This window comes from Diabrotica undecimpunctata, chromosome 6 (genome assembly GCF_040954645.1).
Source record: "Diabrotica undecimpunctata isolate CICGRU chromosome 6, icDiaUnde3, whole genome shotgun sequence".
Classification (NCBI taxonomy): Eukaryota; Metazoa; Arthropoda; class Insecta; order Coleoptera; family Chrysomelidae; genus Diabrotica; species Diabrotica undecimpunctata.
In genome coordinates, this window is record NC_092808.1 from 9,556,451 (window position 1) to 9,578,200 (window position 21,750).

Sequence of the window (21,750 nt, forward strand, 5' to 3'; positions counted from 1 at the left end):
CTCTGGCTAATAAAAGAACATGTAATCTCCTTCTTATGAAATATAGATACGCAGGGAGCCAGGGCACATTTTGAGTATATAACAAACTAAAAACTTTTAAAAAAGATATTTTAAACTATTTAAATGCCCTTAACACAGAGTTACAAGGAAATGGAAAATTAGTATGTGATCTGATTTTTCTTCGTAAGCTAGATATCTTTGAAAAAAAAAATATTGCAAAACAAGAATTCATTCATTTTCTAACTATTCTTGAATATGATAAAAATAAGGAGTACTCCGAAGAAGACATTGTAGTGTTCCTAAAATTTCTGGGCGATCTTAGGAACGAATTTACTTCAAGATTCCAAGACTTTGCACAGGTAAGAAAACTATCTATATTTTTAAAATCACCATATGAAGTTGATGCAGCGGCAGAATGGACAGATGTGGCTGCTAAGCTGTTTAATCTGTCAAAAGCATTACTTCAAATGGAGATTATTGAATTACAAGAATATTTTTGTCCTTGCACGTTTATAAATTGGTATCCGCCGAAGAATTTTTGGCCAAACATGTACCAGCAAAATATGAAAATTGCAGACAACTTGCAATCAATTGGGCCACTATGTTTGGCTCAATGTATATGTACAAAACGTCTTTCTCAAAAATGAATTTTTTAAAAAACAAATATCGTTCCCGATTAACGGACGCGTTACGCACGGATTGCGGACCTCGAAGATACACTTAGAATTTGTTGTTCGAGAACCAGACCACAAACAACTAGCTCAAGACCGTCGGTGCAATTTTTCGCATTAATTTAAGGTCTTTTGTTTTATCATTAAGAATGTACCAAAATAATAAACATCTTGTCATTAAATGTTATCATTTGTTTTTTTTTCTGGATCTTGTTCCAATTTTCTTCTAGTATCCGGACCACACAAAGAATTACTTGCCGACCCCTGATTTACACCATCGTTCTCGCTTCGCGATTTCAAAATATTCTTGTTCTTCTTCGTGTGTTATGTTCTCCTAACAACTTATTGCATGATCTTGCGTCTTCATCTAGTGCTGCTCGAAATCGTGAACGAAAACTGACTGCTATTCGCGATTGAAACTGAATGTAGAGGGCAGGTCGATTGCAGTGTCATGGCCGATATACATGGTATAAACAAACATAACAGTCTAATGTTTACCATTGCTTTTGCATGTTTAGTTTGGTTTAACCGTTTAAGACGAGTTATTTTTATCATTTAAAAATGGAAATTAGCCTAATGATATCTTTGAGTATTTTGGTGAAGCAAAGAGACCATTGGTTGAAGGGGAAGAAGTTTTCAAGTGATGAATTCTTAAATTTTAACTTTAATGTTTGGAACTGGCTTGTATATTGATGAATCCTATTTTGTGTATACCTGGGAACCCAGAGTATAATGGTCTGTGTACACACACACACTTACACGCGAAGCGTTCAACCCAACCCCTAGTGACATGTGTATACCACTGCTAGTCAGTGGGATCCACATGTCCGAAGATCAGACCGGTCTCGCTCCAGAAGAGCTAATCATTCTGGATCGGTACCTATCTGACCCCCAGGTTTTTCCACCACCCCTTCACTACGTCTGACATACGCAGCGAAGGCTTATGAACTTTACGTCGGGCTATTTGGGTAATGAAAAGGCCCTCCGTATCGACATTGTTGTGGTTAAGCCACCTGAAATTAAGGGGTAGCTAAAAGCTTTTCTCCCTAGTTACTTTACTGAATTTAATTTGGTATTAGCATTACTTTGGACTTGATGTCCCTAGAATGTGTGTGCCCTGCGCGGAGGGGCATCAGCCTGAGCTGATGTCCCTCCGCACAGGAATGTGTGTGTTCGGTCACTCAGCTGCCGATTTGGCAAAAATTAATTTGTTCTCCTCGCCAGCTGAGCGCCCGACTGGTCTGGCCACCGAGCCCATGCTTGCCGCACATGGCCTCGATGCTCAGAGAGTCGCGTTTTGGTCTCCCAATTAGACCTGCCTTAAGGGCCTGAGCCAAAAGTTGGCTGTACGAAGAGAGCAGAAGGCTCTCTTTGTACTTTCCACGTGTTTATGTGTGCATGTGACGGGGATCAGTGTCACTAAAATTACCGTAACCGAATTACCGAATTATGAATAGCTAGTCTATTCATGGTCACTATAATTTACTCGCGTAGTTAGAAGGTCTTTTAACGGGTTTTATAAACTAAGACTAAAACTTAAAACTAAATATTTTTTTGGTGGTAATTCCTGGTTCCTGGAACTTTAAAATGCCAGTCCCCAGTTGTTACCTTTTTTTTTTTTTTTTTTTTTTCTACTTCTAACCCGCGTTGTGTTTGACTAGTCTGTGCCTATCTCAGTCTTAACGTTTGTTTTTATGCTACTGGGACATATCCAGCTATTTGATGTTTAGGCCGTCTATGCGTCGTCCTGATGTTTGCTTCATAGTCCGTTAGCTCTCGGAGCTTTCTGTTTGGATGATCTCTTATCTCATTGAAAATGTCATGTGCTTTTTCGTTCATTGTGTGGAGAATTCTTTGCTGTTTTGTATCCCTGTATAGGTATCTTAATGGTACGTATTTCGGTACATTTAGTGCATCTCTAATTAGCTGATTTTGAGCTACTTGTAATTTCTTCCTGTTTGATTTGCATGTATGTCCCCATGCTGCTGATGCGTATGTTAGTGTTGGAAGGATTATGCTGTTTGCTACCCTTATTTTTGTCCAGAAACTTAGTTTGCTTTTCTTGCCTATCAGCGAGGCAAGTTGTATCTTAGTTAATTTTGCTTTGTGTACTGATTGATTAACATGTTCAGTGAATGTGAGCTTGTGATCAAGGGTCACTCCTAGGTATTTAGCTTGATTGCTCCATTCTATGTTTTCGTTTGCAAGATTCAGTTCCATATTGGGTATTTGTCTCCGTTTTCTAAACATGACGGCCTGTGTTTTATCCGGGTTTAGTGCTATTTTCCACTTTATACACCATGCATATAATCTGTTCAGAGAGCGTTGTAAATCTCTGGTTGCAAAATTTATGTTTCTATTGCTTGTTGCTAACGCTGTATCGTCTGCGTACAGGCTAAGCAGAGTTTTATGATTGCTGGGTGTATCAGCAGTATAAATGGTATACAGATACGGAGATAGCACCGCTCCCTGAGGCACACCTGCCTCCAGAGTTCCGACCTCGGATAGGGCAGGCCCTATTCGAACTCTGAATCTCCGGTTTGTCAGGTATGACGCAAGGAGACATGTCATCGCCTCACTGAATCCATTTTGACTCATTTTGTAGAGAAGGCCTTCGTGCCATACTCTGTCGAAAGCTTTACTTACATCTAGAAACGCTGTAGCGGTGTACATTTTTTCATTAAAACCTTTAGTAATGAACTCTGTAAGCCTAAGTACCTGTAGTTCACAAGAGTGTCTGGATCTAAAGCCGAACTGCGCTTCTGGTATCATTCCAATTGTTTCAGACTCTGTTTGTAGTCTTTTTAAGATTACTCTTTCGGCTATTTTACTTAGGCATGAAAGTAGGCTTATTGGTCTGTAATTTTGTGGAAAGCTCCCGTCTTTTCCCGGTTTTCCAATCATTATCACTTCGGCTTCTTTCCATCTGTCTGGAAAATATCTTAGTCGTAATATACCGTTTATTATGTTTGCAATGTATACTATGATCTTGTTTGGTACATTTTTAATTGCCCTGTTAGTGATTTTATCAGGTCCAGCTGCTTTCTTTGGATTTAATAATTTAATTAGATCTTTAATTTCCTCCGGGCTTGTGTGTTCTAGGCCTATTATGCCTTTTCTTCTTCTTATGCGTCTAGCGCTTCTTTCTACTTCCTCCGTGAAGTCTAGATCTTCTGCCGGGTGAAAGTTTTGCATATTGTTTGTTTCGAGTGTCTCTCGCATTACTTCAGCTTTTTCTTGTTCGGTAAATACTCTACCGTTTGGTCCGTGTAGGGGCGGTATAGGTTTTTTATCTTTTCTGAGTATTTTTGATATTTTCCAGAAAGCGGATTGATTTGGATTTAATTCTTGGATAAAATTGTCCCAGTGCTCGCTTCTGTGCTCGTTTAGTCTTCTTTTGACTTCTCTGTCTAATTCATTAGCAATTCTTTTGTCTTCCTGATTTCTCGTTCTTTGCGCTCTTCTTCTTTTTCTATTTTTTTCTTTAATGAGGTCTTTTAGCTCATTTGAAATTTCTTTGAATCTGCCTTTTTGCGTTATTTTATTTTCTGTTTTTGTGCTGGCATCGATGGCATTTAGCATTGTTTGCTCTAGTTTTGTGATACTTTCTTCTAGTTCTTCGATGTTATTGATTATTGGAATTGCTCCAATATTTTCGCTTACAACTCTTCTGAAGTTAGGCCAGTTCGTTTTCTTTATTTGGTGTGGCTGTAGTGGGTTTAGTTCCACTGCGCCTAGGGTCATGACGATTACATTATGCGTGGAATCGCCTTCATTTACTGATTGAATTTCATGTTGTTGCCCTATGTTGTGCAGAATTGCTATGTCGATGTGTGACGGAAGTTCTCCATGGAAGCATGTTGGGTCTGTGGGACCCGTTACTACGGTGTTATTTTTGTTTTCGAGATAGGCACAGAGTCGTCTACCGTTAACGTTCGTGCGTCTGTCGAACCAGTTGGGCGACCTAGCGTTCAGATCGCCGATAATTATCGTCGGTTCGTCGGAATCTAATATTAGATCGAGGTCTTCGTTTAGTACCGGATCGCGTGGTCTAACGTATGCTGAAACTATTTTCAGCGTTTCGTTAGCCATAACGATTCGAACTATTGTCGCTTCCATGGTGACCAGGCCAAGTGGTGTGGGCACTAGATGATGGTCTATTTGCCCTCTTACCATAATGGCCGTGCCACCTGAGCGTGCAGTACGATCTTCTCTATAGATGACATAGCCAGGAATTTTTGTTTTAATTCTCTCGACTAGTTTAGTCTCTTGTAAGGCCATGACATCTATAGCGAGTCTGTTGGTAATCTCGTCTAGAATGTTAATTTTCGAACGAATCCCGCCCGAATTCCACGACCCGATCTTTAGCTCGTCCAACTGTTCTGGCATTATTCAGTTCTACATTTACTCATTGCATCGAGGACTAATGTGATCTTCTCGAACATGCCCGAGAAGTGGTCTGTGAAAGCTCTGAGCTGGTTATTCATGGCAGCGATAAGTTTATCGCTGTCTGTGGAGACAATTGTTTGTGTTACAGGAGCAGCTTTTGGTGGTTCGGCTGCTTTTGTTGCTGCGGCATAGCTTACGCTAGGCCGGGTGGTAGGTGCACTTGGTGCATCTTTGAATTTTGGAGGAGCAGTTATTTTTGGTTTCCTTTTTGGTGCTTTAGAGCACCCCCTGTAACTGGCTGTGTGAGCCTCTCCGCAGTTGGCACATTTGGCTGCGGTTTCCCTGTCCTTCTGACATTCCGATGATCTATGATACTCTCCACATTTCACGCAGCGCGAGGCGCAGTGGCAGGCACTGGATCCATGATAGAAATTCTGACAGTTGTAGCATTGAAGTACATCCCTATTTTGTCTGATTTCGTCTTCGATGTGAATTCGTAGATAGCAGAGATTATTTATTTTGCGTACTTTTTCTGTTTCTTCCTCAGGAACAGTAATTTTGTACAGAGGTAGAAGTTTCTTCCCCTCTCTCAGCGATCTGACTGATTCTATTTTGATTAGGTCGATGCCTTTATCCTCAATTGCTTCTGCAATTGTTTTTAGATCCATATTTACTTGTAATCCTCGGATTACAAGTCGTTTCGTTTTTGGTGTGTCGATTGGATATGCGATGAAATCGACCGCTGGTTTGTGGGTTTCCAGTATTTTTACCATCTCTAGATAGTGTTCTCTGCTTTTGGTCTGTATTACTACAGATCGCCCAGATTTCGCAAATTTATTGTCAGAAATGATGGCTTTCTCTGCCGCTTTGCGGAGGATGTTCTGACTTTCGCCCACTGATTTTAGTATAATTGCCGGTGGTTTTGGCAATTTTTGTTGCTTTTCGGTGGGGGGAACCACTGATTCGTTGTTTATATTTTGGCTTGTGCCTGGTTTTGGATCTGTGTTTTCCTTCTGGGCTCTTCTAGATTGACGAGCTTTGATCTCGTCATCCATTATTTTCTCTTGCCGTTTTTCGACAAGAGTTCTCTGTTTTTGTGCTACGCTCACATTTTCTGTGGGCGTGGCTTCGATGCTGCTTTTAGCAGTGGTTCCCTTTTTCTTGTTAGACTTCTTCGCTACTTCTTGCCATCCTGTCTCGCATGGATCATTTTCAGGCTCCACGATTTTCGGTTTTTCGACCTTATCGTGTTGCCTGGAGATTTTTTCGGGTTTTTCGACCCTTGAATCTTTTTGGCGGTTGCCACTTGCCTCGCGCGTGCGCTTATCGGATGCCTTTGGCTCCTCCTTCTTCTCGGTAAGTTGCACTATTCGTGCAACTAATTCCTTGTTTTCGCGGTCTTTCGTCCGGATTTCGCGTCTTAATTCTGATAGTTGTTCCATCAGTGCCTCTATTTGCCTATTATGACTCGACTGCATTTCATCCATTTTTTGGATGAGTAGTTGAATGTAGTTGGCAGTATCGTCCTTTTTCTGTTTCTCAGGGCTTTGCCCTGGACTATAGCATGGCCGTTTTGTTGGAGCTTTCCCGTCCTCTCCGCGCCGAGCATTGTAGACATTGGTTGTGTCGAACATTAGACATTTTTTGGCAAATTCCGCGTTGGATTTTTCGTCCGCGTTTGGCATCATGGCTGAGTTTGATTTGATTGACTGAAGGTCAATCGCATCGTTGCTACTTTCTTCCTCCGAGAATTGGTAAATTATCTCAGCATCCATAACAGATTCCTCTGAAATGGATGGAGATGGAGGGATTGGGATTGAGTCTGGAGTTGTACTTTGATGTACATACTCTGACTCGGTATGGGTTTGGGGGTGGAGTTCTACGACATGAGCTGGAAGCTCGGTGGTTTCATGAGAAACCGACGACATAATAAAAAGCTGTCTACTTTGAAGATCACTGTTTTTTGTCTCTCCACTCGACACGTGTCGAATGGATGCTGGGTGTCTTCCCAGGACCTCGCACGGTTGTTCACTCCTGTTTCCAGGAGGGTTCCACTTGCAGTTCTCAAACTGTCGGGCAGGGGCCGTTTCTGTCCGACTCTGATGCAAACAACAGAGCCTTACAGTGTCATCCCTGACGGCACCGTACAGTTATCCCGAATTTTCGGTGAAATGCTATTTTTTTATAGCCCTCCGAGAGAGGCCTATAAAATCAGTCTCTCTGCGGTTCAAGCTAAGAAAAATCGCATCCACTCTTCGTTTTAAATCGTCTCAAGCGTCCAAGCCACTTGCGGTGTCTTACCCACCGCTAGGAGCTGACAAGCTCCGTTGACTTAGATCGGTCTCGACTCTCCAAAACACGTCCAAAGTTAAAAAATGGTCTGTGTAATGTTTGTCTTACTAATATATGCATTTATTTTATATTATGCCTTATGTTTTTAATATGTTAATTTTTATTTTATACTATTTTTTGACATATGTAAGTACTTTATATAACTACTATACTGTATATTAACATAAATAAATAACTTGAACTTGACCTTATTGTAAGATAGTTCATTTGATTATATGAAATCTAGTTTTTCGCATTTGCTGCAGGTGTTAATCTGAGGCCTGCCGAAGCGTAACTGATAAAAGTCGTTGAAGACAGCTCTATAAAATCCATATTTAACTGAGATATCTGGAAATTTTTCCGAAAATAACGAATGCATTATTTTTATATTTAGTTTTTCGTTCAAATATTTCACTTCACGTCCAGTGTAGTGTGCTAGTTTGACAGGAATTTATACTATTGACTATTTCTTCAGGTTTTGCATTAGCTGGTTTTTGTTTATCTCTCATGTCAACAGGTACTTGTCCTTTTTCTAAAAGCTCTATCAACCGATCTACTCTGTGTTTCGTTATAGCATGCAGACTTAAAAATGCAGATTTACAAACGGAATAAACTCCTGTACTTGTCATTCTGTACGAAAATAAGTGTTCATGTAGTTTTCTCCTGTTATCTTCAGTGTTTTGTTTAGGACACCGTCGGGCAACTGTCAATATTTCAATAACGGACTGAAGATAAGCATCTTGCACATTTTTGTTTTCTAATTTATAAAATTTTGTAAAAATCTATTCTCTACATTCACGAGGAATCGCAAGAAAGCATTTCTTCTTACATCTACAATGTAATAATTTTACAAAGAATTAAATATTTAACAAAATTTGAGGTTATAACAATATACCTGCGTAGTTCTCCAATCGTTTTGATTGGAATAGTACGACTTTTATAATCAATATACTGGTGTCCAGATTGTCTTACTTTTTTTTATTGATAATAGCCTTCCAACACTCTGGATTTCGCCTTTTTTTAATCTTAATTCAAGATTATCATCTTGTACATCTTCCATAGTGACGAATGACACATGTATATTGGGACGAATAGACATTGTAGCTTTTGTAGAAAAAGTGGACATGTCCAGTACTTATCCGGTTTTTCCACAATACCATAATTTCTAATACACATAAAATCATTATTATTATGAGGATATGTCCGGTTTCTATACAAAACGGCACGTCTTCACACTTATAATGGATTTCTGTCAAAATGTCAAAAATGCCTATTTATGGACATGTCCCTTTCTCTTCACGCCGATTCAATTAAGGAACGCAACTTTCGGCATTTAAAGAAAAGGATTCGTAGTTTTTGTACAAAAAGTTGTACAAACATTGCACTATAACAGAATCCTCTGTGAATGGTCAAAAATATGGTTTAAATTAAGACTAATAGTGGCGAGTGAAAGGGGAAACCACAAATCTACGCGTTCAAAAAATGAAAACGCATCTTCAAACTACTGCAATTGTTTATATCTTCGGATCTACTCAGCGGATTTTAATCTTTCTTTTTTAATTTTTATGTACTTTTTGCGTACATTACAAATATGTAATTTGTTTATAAATTAATTAACTAATAAACAGTGTAATTTGTTTAAACAATTTATAAAAAAAATTCCCCCAAAAATTGATATTTTTTGTAATACTATCATTTTTATCTATAGGAAAAGTTAATGCTCTTCGATCTGAGGTAAATTTTAAAGAGTCACTTGAAATATATACGAAGCAATTAAAGAGAGTTAAACGAAGAGGGAAAACAACACCCATCCTTGTTCACTTTTTTATTATTAACCTTTTTAAATATATTTAATATCATTTAATACCGACTGTTACTTCAGGGTGCCAATATAACTTGTGACTATATTTTTTATAGATCATTTTACAGCAGTCAAAATCTTGTTTTGAGACCTCTTTTAGTATCCAAAATAATTCAATCGATAAATTATACCTTTTCTGCGCTGACCAACTTTTAATTTTAATTTCGACCAAAATTATCAGTATGTCAAGTTACATTTCAAAACTGATTTCTTAAATTTATACATTTGGTTCAATTAATTAATTCTTATCCTAGCCCGAGGCTCGTCACCGGTTCTTTGAGCTTTTTTTTTAGTTTTATATATGGCAGGCTGCTAACCTAACCCTACAACCCTCCTCCTTTATCCGGGCTTGGGACCGGCAACATCACCCACCAAGCTATTAAAAAACAGAAAGTCACCAGGAGAAGATCAAATATTAAATGAACTCTTAAAATATGGAGGTGATCACCTTGTACAACAACTGCAACTTCTTAATAAAATAATCACCACGAACAGAATACCAGATGAATGGAGGAGATTGATCATGGTGATGTTCTTCAAAAAAGGAGATAAGAAAGACCCCAATAATTATCGAGCAATAAATCTATTAAAGACAACACTCAAATTGACAACAAGAATAATAGCGACAAAAATAAACGAACGAATATCTCTGCAAGAGGAACAGCAAGGATTTCGAACAGGAAGATCATGCACGGATGCAGTTTTTGTAATAAGACAAATAAAAGAAAAGTCGCTGGAATACAACAAACCAGCATATATGTGTCTGATAGATTTGAAGGAAGCGTTTGATAGAGTGAGAATTCGGGACGCGATACATTTATTATATGAAAAGGGAATATCATTGGATTTAGTAAAAACCATTGAGAATATATATAAAGATAACATAGCTATGGTAAGATGTAAAGGAAAACTATCGCAACCTATCAAATATGAAACTGGCATTAGATAAGGAGATTCACTGAGCCCATTAATATTTAATCTGATAATGTATGAAATCACAAAGAAAGTTAAAAAAAGAAGAGGATATAGAATGGGCGAAAATGAAATAAGGATAATATGCTACGCCGACGACGCCATAATAAGAGCCGAAAATGAAGACGACCTACAAAGATTAATTAAAGAATTCAAAGATACGGCGCTCATATACAACATGGAGATCTCAACAGAGAAAACTAAAGCGATAGTGATATCAGCGGAACCGAGACGATGTAAACTAGTCGTAAATAACAAAATAATAGAACAAGTGATGGAAACTGAATACTTGGGAATAAAACTGTCAAGCTACGGAAAAGTGGAAGAAGAAGTACAAAAACAAGTGAACAAGGCAAACAGAGCAGCAGGATGTCTCAACAACACAATCTGGAGAAACAAATACCTCACAACGGAAACGAAAACCAGGATATATAAATCAACAATAAGACCGATAATGACGTACACAGCGGAAACAAGAGCAGATACGGCGAAAACACAAAGACTACTGGAAACAACAGAAATGAAAGTCTTGCGAAAAATAACAAACCAAACTCTAAGAGACAGAGTAAGAAGCGAGGAAATACGAGCGAGATGTGGTATAGAGGAAATAAACGAGTGGACCAAAAGAAGAAAAGTGGAATGGGATCAACACATCGAAAGAATGACAGAAAATAGAATAGTATGAATAGCAAGAGACAAATCGTCAAATGGGAGAAGATTATTGGGACGACCGAGGAAAAGATGGTCAGACAACGTCAATTGAGGCTAAAAACCGAAGTAAAACAGGCATTTAGCCTATTTATAGAGCAGGAAGAAGAAGAAGAATTAATTCTTTATTCGGTTTTCAATTATTTCAGTATTATTTGTTTAAAAGTAGACCTCCTTTGCACTATTTCTTAATGTTAATTTTTTGTGCTGGTTTCCAGTTTAAGGTAATTATACAGCTCTTCAGCAGCAAAATCTTCATATAAATAAAACAGTTTATGCTTTTTTTCTCCAAGTAGAAAAAATATTTGCATTTTTGTAGAAGATTCAGCAATAAACTCCATTTCCTAACGAGACGCTTATAGCAAGGACATTTTATTGTAAAAAGTTACTTTTAACCATAGATAACAATCAGGATTATTGATAATCGTGATCAGATAATTAACCATGATATAAATATAAATCTGACTTTATTTAAAATATATACCTGTGTATTGCAGGAAAAAGATCTTGCCGATGGTCCCCTGCAATCATATCCTTGTGTACATCTCCTAATTTGAGTCGATACACCCCCACCACAAGTTCTGGAACACGGACCGGGTGCTGACCATTCTTCCCAGGCTCCCGACTCTGGATCATTGTTGTCTGTGACGAAACTGCCTGGAAGGTATAAGTTAGCGCCTTGCTGCCTTTTGAATCTGTCTTTGAAGTGGCGAATTTTCTGAAAAAAATAATTATATCTTTACTTAATTTCACAACAGACAATAAATAAACGATAAAAATCATATTCCACGTGAAAATTATATTTAAAAGCCTTAATTCTTATTTAAAAATGTAACAAGTTATACGGTTATACGTCATCTATCACGTAATAGTCATAGATGATGTTACAGTACAGAGCCACTTGGACCGATAATGTTAAATGGGACCTTTTGGGAAAATACCTATTCAATCAATTTTCTTTTGGTTTAAACTGATTTTGATGAATACATTAAATAAATACTAAAACTGTAGTTTTAGTTTGGCATTTAATTAATAAAGAATTAACCCTGGACTACATGCGTGTCGTTCGAAAGGACCAAGCCGTGATAAATTTTAAAACGACTTTTATTGACATTATGAAAACTTTTGAACGGATTATTAAACACCGGTTAGAATTTCGTTTGACTAGCACTGCCTTTTTTCCATTGGAACAATTTGGTTTTAAAAAGGGTTTAGTACTATTGACTTCTTATTTAACAACAGATATTCAGTTATGGTCCATATGCTGCATATGGTCCATCTTGCTTTATGGCATGGAAACGTGGACTTTGAAAAAAACATCTATCAACAAACTTGAAGCATTTGAAATGTGGTCATTGAGAAGAATGATGCGCATACCTTGGGTGGATAGAGTTCGAAACGATGACGTCCTTAAGAGAGCCGGCGTGGAAAGAGAACTCTTTGAATTAATTAAAAAACGCAAGATTGGTTACCTTGGGCACATGTTGAGAGGAGCAAAATATGAAATACCACAGTTAATCCTACAGGGGAAGATCGAGGGTAGGAGAGGAGCCGGCCGCAAACAATTATCCTGGTTAAGGAATATTAAAGAATGGACAGGAATACTCAATACAGGCGAGCTGTGTCACGCCGCCAAGAACAGAATTCTAGTAATGAGATAGTCGCCTACGCACTTTGGTGTATGGCATGTTAAGAAGAAGAAGATTCAGTTATGTTTTTCAATTAACTATTTCTTAGGTGCTGCATTTCTCGATATAAGAGGTGCCTACGATGCAGTTAATATCATTATGTTAAGAGAAAATTTGCTTCAGGCCGATGTCCCTGCGAGAGTGTGTAATGTCTTGTGCAACCTTTTATCACAAAGAAAAGTTTATGTAAGGTCAAATAACAATTCTGTAATAGATCCCAGACGATCATCCGCAGGTTTACCACAAGGCTCCGTTATCTCTCCCCTTTTATTTAATGTTTTTACAAAAGAAATACACGAGGAAAAAAATAATTATAATATTATACAGTACGTTGATGATTTTGTCGTTTATAACACTAATAAAAAATTAGAAATAGGCATAACTGAGCTCATGTCACATATACAACTAATTTTTCTTTTTTTTTTCTTAATTCCACAAAAAGCTAGTGTTACCATCTTTACAAGACATGATCTACTCAATATTGATAACATAAATGTAAATGGTAGCTTATATCTAGTATCAAATAAGGTAACTTATCTTGGAATTATTATTTGACTTATTGTTTTCCAGCTAAGAAGCTTAGCTGGAAACCATTTATACAAAGTATAGAATCAAAATGTTTAAAATTCATAAGGAGAACCTGGTGGGGAGCAGATCCACAATCGTGTTTACACAAATCCTTTTCACAAATCCTTTATTAGGTCCAGCTTGGATTACGAATGTACGTTATATGGATCAGCCAGTTCAGCCATTATGTATGGCTTTTAGAAATACAAGTAGTTATAACAGTGATTTAAAAAGAACTATTTCAGTCGAAAAATCTGAATTCTTTGACATGTTGGAACCACTAGAAATTAATATTCCTGTATACAATGAAAATTTGTTGATAAGTAATAATATATTAAGCGCCTGCATATCAAATCTGTCAGATTTTCTGGAAATATATAGCGATGCATCAAAACAAAATAATGGTATGGGATGTGCATTCTATACACCATCAATAAACGTTCAAGAAAAATTTTAACTGAGTAATCATATTTCCATTTTTTCTGCAGAAGCGATTCGTATTATTAAAGCCTGCGATTATGTCGAAAAAAACAAGTTAATAAAAATACATTTTTTGAGTGACTCCTTATCTGTCTGACTTCGTGGCAATGACGTTGCAGACTCCTTAGCCAAAGAAAGCATATCAACAACAATTTAGGTGCTCAAGAATATTTAATGATATCTAAGAGTCATTTTAAGGCAAAATGGGAATTGCATTGGAAAAACTATTGATCTAATAACCTCACACGATACACACTATTACATCCAAGTATTCCGACAGGTTTGTGGCACCAAGATTAAGATTTTACAAGAAATGATATTGTGACCATTTGTAGGCTGAAATTCGGACATACAAGCTTCCCTCAACTTCTTCTTCTTTGAGTACCGTACCCAAGTTTTAGGCATGGGTAGCTTCCATGACGATTTTCCAATATCGTTTTTGATCTTGCGCGGCATGTAATAATTCATCTGCTGATAAGCCAGTCCATTGACGAAGGTTTCAGAGTCATGAGTATTTATACCTACCAATTCCTCTTTTTCCGTCGATCTTTCCGTTGAGTATCAACTGCATTATCCTGTATCTACTTCCTCTTATTATATGTCCCATATATTCGAGTTTTCTCTTTTTTATCATCTTTATTAAGTTGCCTTCACCTTGACCTACTCTGTTCAAGACTTTTTTATTTAAAATGTGTTGAACCCATGATATTCTGAGCATTGTACGATATAACCACATCTCGAAGTCTTCTAATTTGTTCACCATGTTAACCTTCATAATCTAGGTTTCACATCCATACAGTAATACAGGATACACATAACATTTTAGGAACTTAATTCTCAGCTTTAAGTTCAGCTGAGAATTGCTCAGAATAGAAGTTTCATAAATGCTCCTCTTGCAATTTCTATACCAGTTTTAATTTCGTCATCCGGATTTAGTGTCTCGTTTTTCCAACATCCTAGGTATTTAAAATGGTTAACTTTTGTTATCGGTTCATTATTGATAATTAGTTGTATAGCGTCGAGGTCTTGTTTACTAACCACAAGTAACTTTGTCTTTGTTGTATTTATGCTTTCTTCTTCTTAAAGTTCCATCTCCTATCGGAGGTTGGATATCATAACGGCTATGGTCACTTTGTTAGCTGCTGCTCTGAAAAGTTGTAGTGAACTACAGTTAAACCATTCTCTAAGGTTCTTCAGCCAGGAGATGCGTCTTCTTCCTATGCTTCTTTTTCCTTGGACCCTTCCTTGCATAATAATTCTCAGCAGCTCATATTTTTCTCCTCTGGTTATGTGACCCAAATATTCTAGTTTTCTTCTTTTTATGCTGTTCATAATTTCTAACTCCTTATTTAGACGTCGTAGTATCTCAGCATTGGTAATCCTTTGAACCCACTGAATTTTTAATATTCTTCTGTAACACCACATTTTGAACGCTTCTATTTTCCTTATGTGTTGTTTCTTCAATGTCCAAGCTTCCATTCCGTATAGTAAGATAGAAAATATGTAACATCTTAGAGCCCTCAATCTGAGATGCAACTGAAGGTCTCTGTTGGTAAGCATTGTCTTCATTTTCACAAATGCTTACCTTGCAGTTTCAATTCGGACTTTGATTTCTCTGCTTTGGTCATTTTTGTCATCAACCCAGGTTCCCAGATATTTATATGTCTCTACTTTTTCTATTTGGGTTTGCTCTATCATTAATCTTTTATTTCCATGTTGCGTTTTTGAGACAATCATGAATTTAGTTTTTCTCTTATTTATTTTTAGTCCGTATCTAATGCAATAATCGTTAATTCTATTTACCAATCCTTGTAGCGATTCCAGGGTGTCTGCCATTATAACGGTGTCATCAGCGAATCTTATGTTATTTACTATTCTTCCGTTTACAGAGATTCCATCACCCAGATCCGCTATCGCTTCCTGGAATATGGCTTCACTGTACACGTTAAACAGTAATGGTGACAGAACACAGCCCTGTCTTACTCCTCTCTTTATATCTATATTTTCGGACTTTTGTTCTTCTATCTTTATATTGGCCTTTTGATTCCAATACAAATTGATAATGATTCGTAAGTCTCGTCTCGACTTCGTAAGTAAGTATTCGTAAGTATTTATGCTTAGTCGCGGTGTTATCTGCATATCTGATGTTGTTAATAGTTTCTCCCCCGATTCGAACTCCACATTGCCCTTTCAAGGCTTCGTTAAAAATTATTTCTGAGTAAACGTTAAACAAAGTTGGGGACACTACACAACCCTGTCTAACACCTCTTTGAATACAAATTTTGTCTGTTTCTTTGCCGTCTACCAGAATAGAAGCTTCTTGATTCCAATATAGATGTTGTAAAAGTCTCAGATCTTTATCATCTATTCCAATCATTTCTAGATATTCGAACAGCCTACCATGTTGAACGCTATCAAACGCCTTCTCGAAATCTATTAAACAGACGTAAATTGGTTTCTGTATTTCCCATGATCGTTGAAGTAGTGTTAGCATTGAGAACAAGGCTTCCCTTGTTCCCAATCTTTCTCTGAAACCGAATTGTTTATTACCCATTGTGTCTTCACATTTCTGCTTGATTCTATTAAGAATTATCCTAAGAAGTACCTTGGGAGAGTGACTCATGAGACTAATTAGTCTAAAGTCTTTACATGATGATGTATTAGGTTTTTTTGGAAGTGGGATAAATGTAGACTCCAACCATATTCGTGACAGTGTTCCAGTTTCGAATATGTGGTTATAAATGTTTGTTAGTTCTGAGACATTCCCTCAAGGGTGTAATCAACACCGAACTTTATGAAACTTGCAATGTGGTTTGCGACTTAGATTACATTTTTTATGCTTGTAGTAAATTTGAAATACAAAGAGAGGAACTTATTAATAATTTATTATTGCAAAATATATACCCCCTTTTAATCTACTTTATTTTTTGATATCATTAAATATGTACAATATATGATCCTAAACACAAGAAAAAAGAAATGGATTTCCCAAAAAACAATGACCTGTATGAAGATACACTAACCAGACATATACAAGACTTGCAAGACGAAATAGAAGGTGTAGATCAAGCATATCAAGCAATATTCTTGAGTAGTTTGAAAAGCCAGAGAAGCAAAAACCATTATTGATGCTTGGTAATTGTTTTTTCCAGACTCCGTCAGCGAAATAGTTAAACACACAAACAAATATATTATTAAGCTTCGGACAAATTACAGTAGAGAAAGAGATGCCACCACTACAAACATGAAAGAAGTTGAAGCACTTATTGGTCTTCTATATTTTGCTGGAGTATTGCGGTCATCACACCTACATTTGAGAGATCTGTGGGCACAGGACAGAAACGGCGTAGAGGACAAAATCGTCTTACAATAGGAATTAATCGATTTCAATTTTTGTTGCGAGCGCTTCGCTTTGACGATCTTGATGATAAAGAAGAACGGAAACAGTACGACAAGCTATCTCCTATAAGAGAATGTTTTGATGGATTTGTTAGCGATGCAACGCCAATTATGCTCTAAGTGAATTTGTGACAATTGATGAAATGCTTAAGTTATTTCGCGGCAAATGTGGACTCTAGCAATATATACCGAATAAACCTGCAAAGTATGGAATCAAAATATTAGCGCTTGTTGATTTCACGTCATATTACATCAAAGTTGACAATAGCGCCTCTTCAGTCGTATAAAGATTAATTAAACCAATCTCTGGAACTGGAAGAAATGTAACTTTCGATAATTGGTTTACTTCGATACCTTTAGCCTTAGAAGAGTTCAAAAAATTATTTACAAAAGGACTCGATTTTGTGAGTGAAATTCCTTTGTATGCCTCACGTAAGTCTACACTTTGTCGTTCAAGACATTTACAAACTGGTGTCAGAGTAAAATCAGCGTCGTCTATTGAAATAGATATCCCACTGGAAATGTTGACATTAGAAGATGGTCAGAGTTTTTTGTGTTTTGACGACACTGAAGAAGGAGAAAGAATTTTATGTTTTTCGACTTCGAAAGCAAAGGAAACGTTAGCAACCAAAACAGATTTTGTTGTCGACGGTACATTTAACCCTGGAATTGCACTGTTGGGTCTCAGAAACCCAGAGAGTCATTTATTGCAATGTGACATGCGCATGAGTGGTTTATGTGTGTCGTCAGTCGTCACTTTATGTAAATTCAGTCTGTCGTAAGCCGAGTTAGAATACGGGTCATCCGCTGCATTTTAGTGAAACAACGAGGTAAAATATTTCCAGAAGTACAAGCATGGGTACCCCGGACCCAAGGGTGATGTTTACGGTAATAATTTTGTTTCAACTGATTTTTATTTATTTTAGTATAATGGCGTCAACTAGTAGAGAAAATAGTCGAGTAAAGGCATCAACTAGCAGAGAAAATCGTCTTCCTTTAACTGAGGTAGAATTACAGAGAGAGGCAGACAATTTATGGAAGAATGAGAGTGAAAACGACATCGTAGACGATATGTTTGGAGGGGACGAGTCTGATGAAGATTACGTTGAAGAGCAACTGTCAGACAGCAACAGTGAACAAAGCGACAATGAAGACGAAATAGTGGATGAACCAGTTAGAAATATTCCTAGTTTACTGGGGAAAAATGGTCATCGCTGGAGCACACAAGCACCAGCAAGACAGGGTCGTACAAGACGAGAAAACATTGTAATACATTTACCTGGCCCCAAAGGAGAAGCGAGCACAGTTCAATCTCCTGAACAATCTTGGAATTTGTTGTTCAACGAACAAATGATAGATGTTATTGTTTTACACTCAAATGAAGAAGTCATTCGTAAATGCAATAATATTAGACAGCAGAGTTACACAAGACCAGTAACTAGAACAGAAGTGAAGGCTTTCATTGGGCTGTTATTTTTAGCAGGTGCATTAAGAGTATCTAACTGTAACTTAGATGACCTTTGGTCAGTAAAATTTAGAAATGGAATATTTCGGGCGACGATGTCACAGCAGCGATTCCAATTTATAGCCTTATGTCTGAGGTTTGATAGTAAGGACAGTAGAGCAGAAAGAAAATTAGTGGATAAATTTGCACCTATACGAGAATTATTCGACATTTTTGTGAATAACTGTAAATCGTACTATACACCATACGAATACTGTACCGTAGATGAACAGATTGTAGGATATAGAGGAAAATGTCCATCCAAACAAATGTTAGAACAGTATCAATTAACTCTCCTAGGTACTTTGAATATCTGCTACATTCCTCAAAAAAAAAGAAGTAGGTACATCGCTATTTGCTTTTGATAGAAATAAAACTCTTGTTTCATATACTCCTAAACAAAACAAAATTGTTCTTTTGCTGTCAACATTGCATTCTGATGACTCTCTTAATGCCATTACAGGTAAGCCCAATATTATACATTCGTATAATGAAACGAAGGGAGGAACAGATACATTTGATCAGCTCTGCCATTCTTACACTACCTCACGGAAGACCAGACGTTGGCCGCTACGAGTTTTTTTCAATATACTTAATGCTAGTGGAATAAATGCAATGGTTTTGTTTTCTCTCTCAAATCCCCACTGGAAGGAAAGTAGAAACAATAATCGAAAATCTTTTCTAAAGCAGTTAGGAATGAGTCTAATTGAACCATGGTTACAAGAACCATTGAACGTGGCTACTTTATAAAAAACACTGCGGCAAAGAATTTCTGAAATTCTGGGAATTGAAGTCCCCCCACCACAACATGATGTTCATTTAACAAAAAAAGTTAGATGCTGCTTTTGTGCAAAAGGAAAAGATAGAAAAGCCAGTTTTGCGTGTCAGCAGACCATATTGCATGGAACATAGAGCCCAGCTATGCTGTGAATGCGAACATCAAGATCCAAGAAACTGAAGACCTGACTAAGAATAACTAAGACTTATATTAGCAAAAGAGTTTATTTTTTTGTCACAAGGATAGTTATACAGGTGTATTTTGTAGATGATAATTTTAATTTAATGTTTATTTGTTTTAATAACAATGTTTTATGTTTGAATATTATTTTATGTTATTTTTGAATTTCAACAAATATATCTCTTTGTGAAATATCACACCATGGTTAAATTTTTTTCTACACATTCTACTAAGATTAGATATTCTCCCAAAGCCATCAAAATTCACATTTTCTGTTTTTTTTTGCTAAAAAACAGCTTTGGGTTTCTGAGACCCGAGTGTGAAGTTCATGCCTTAAACAATAAGTGTGATGTACCAGGGTTAAGAGCTCCTCCAAACAGTTTACATAAATATATACCATGCATGTTGATATGGGCAGCACTGACGACGAAACAAAAATTGTTCCTGTGTTGTATGCGCTTCTATCAAACAAAAAAATGAAAACGTATAGAAGACTGTTTACAATACTGACAAAAAACTAGGCGGATGGAAACCAACAACAGTGATGCAACTACCATTTTAATCAGTCAATAAATTTAATTTTCAAAATAAATTGTGGCTTATTTCCCATTAAAATAGTAAATTGCATAAGATGCCACAAAGAAATAGCTTCAGAACAATATTTTATTTATATGACACTAAGTTTTATTAAATCAACTATCTTCATTTTTTTTAATTAGTGCACATAATCCCAGTAAACTCTCAAAAGAAGCAAGTTTTTTATATCAAAATACTTTTTGCCGTAATAAAATTATTAGTAAACATTTTCTCTTATTAAATTAATTACTAGTTAAATGGGAATAAGCCACAATTAAAGGTTAAAATAAACGTATTTTAACCTTTAATTGTGGCTTATTCCCATTTAAATAGTAATTAATTTAAAATGCCACAAGAAAATAGCTTCAGAACAATATTAAATTTTCTCTTCTTAGCAACGTCGGTGGTAAATATTTAGCCCAGTCTGGTTATACAAAAATCATCGATTTCACATCAAAATGTTTCGCAGATATCTGAAGCTTTTAAGACATAGGTGGAAGTTACTAGATAACGAATAGATATAAAGATACTCCTATTTTTACCTTGCGTTTTTTTTTAAACAATAATTTATGGTCAGAATTTGATTTTTTATCTATAAGTTTTTTCCCTTATAATTTAAATAAACAATATTTATACCATTTTCTTATATCAAGAATATCTTTATTTTCCCGTTTTTTCAATTAAAATTGATAAATAAGTTACGGAGATATTTGCAAAAAAGCAGTTTTTTTGCACTAATTTATAAATTTAATTAATTTTTTTATTTAAAAAATAAAATGTTATTAATACATTTCAACATTGAGGAATTACCGTTCTTTAAATTAGTGCGAAATTTTGCCCCGATCGGTCAAATAGTTTTAAAGTTATTCAATTTGTTTATCCCTGGGACTAATTATTTAAACCATTGAACTTGCCCTATAAATGATGCTAGACACATTTAACAAATTTCATAGGATTCTTTAAGACCTATACTATCTCAGAAGTTAAATAAATATTGAGTTTTCATCAAAATTATTTACAAAATAAACGTTTGAAAAAGGGGTATGTTTTTTACTTATAAACAATTGTAATAACTTCTATATTTTTCATGCTACAGACTTGTACGTACAACCATCAGATAGCTGGTAAAAAATCACATTTAACAAAAAAAATAAACCTTCTATGAACAATAGGAACGAAGTTAACGACAATTTTTTTGTTAATGATATCTCCATTGTTTATAAACATTAAGAAGTAAAATTTGCACAAATTTTGAATGAAAATCTAAACTTTATATTGAATTTTATAGCTATAAAATTCATTTTTTCAATTTTTCGAAACTTAAAACCTTTCGAAACGAAGTTACTTTCGAAAGATCGACATAGGAAAGTGGAGGGGAAACTGTTTTAGCTCCTCGCTGCAAAATTGAATATTATTGTTACGGATTTATCATTCAAAAGCTTCAACAGTTCTGTAGCAATTTCATCAGGTCCATTTGCTTTTCCATTTTTAGCCTTTCTTATCGCACATTCTACTTCTTCTTTCAATATGTCTGGCCCAGTTGCATTGATTATCTGAGTTAAGTTGTTTCTATCGTCTTCAAATAATTCATTCAGGTATTCTGTCCATCTTTTTATTTTATTCTCTAGATCTACAATAAGATTTCC

General features: G+C 36.2%; 1 protein-coding gene across 1 annotated transcript in view; it reads right to left on the reverse strand.

The window, feature by feature from the left end:
• LOC140443105 (papilin-like) overlaps positions 1–21,750 on the reverse strand; it is a 366,758-nt gene that overhangs the window by 87,776 nt on the left and 257,232 nt on the right. The window contains 1 exon segment of the mRNA XM_072534177.1: positions 11,417–11,650. Coding sequence (XP_072390278.1) covers positions 11,417–11,650 — 234 coding nt within the window.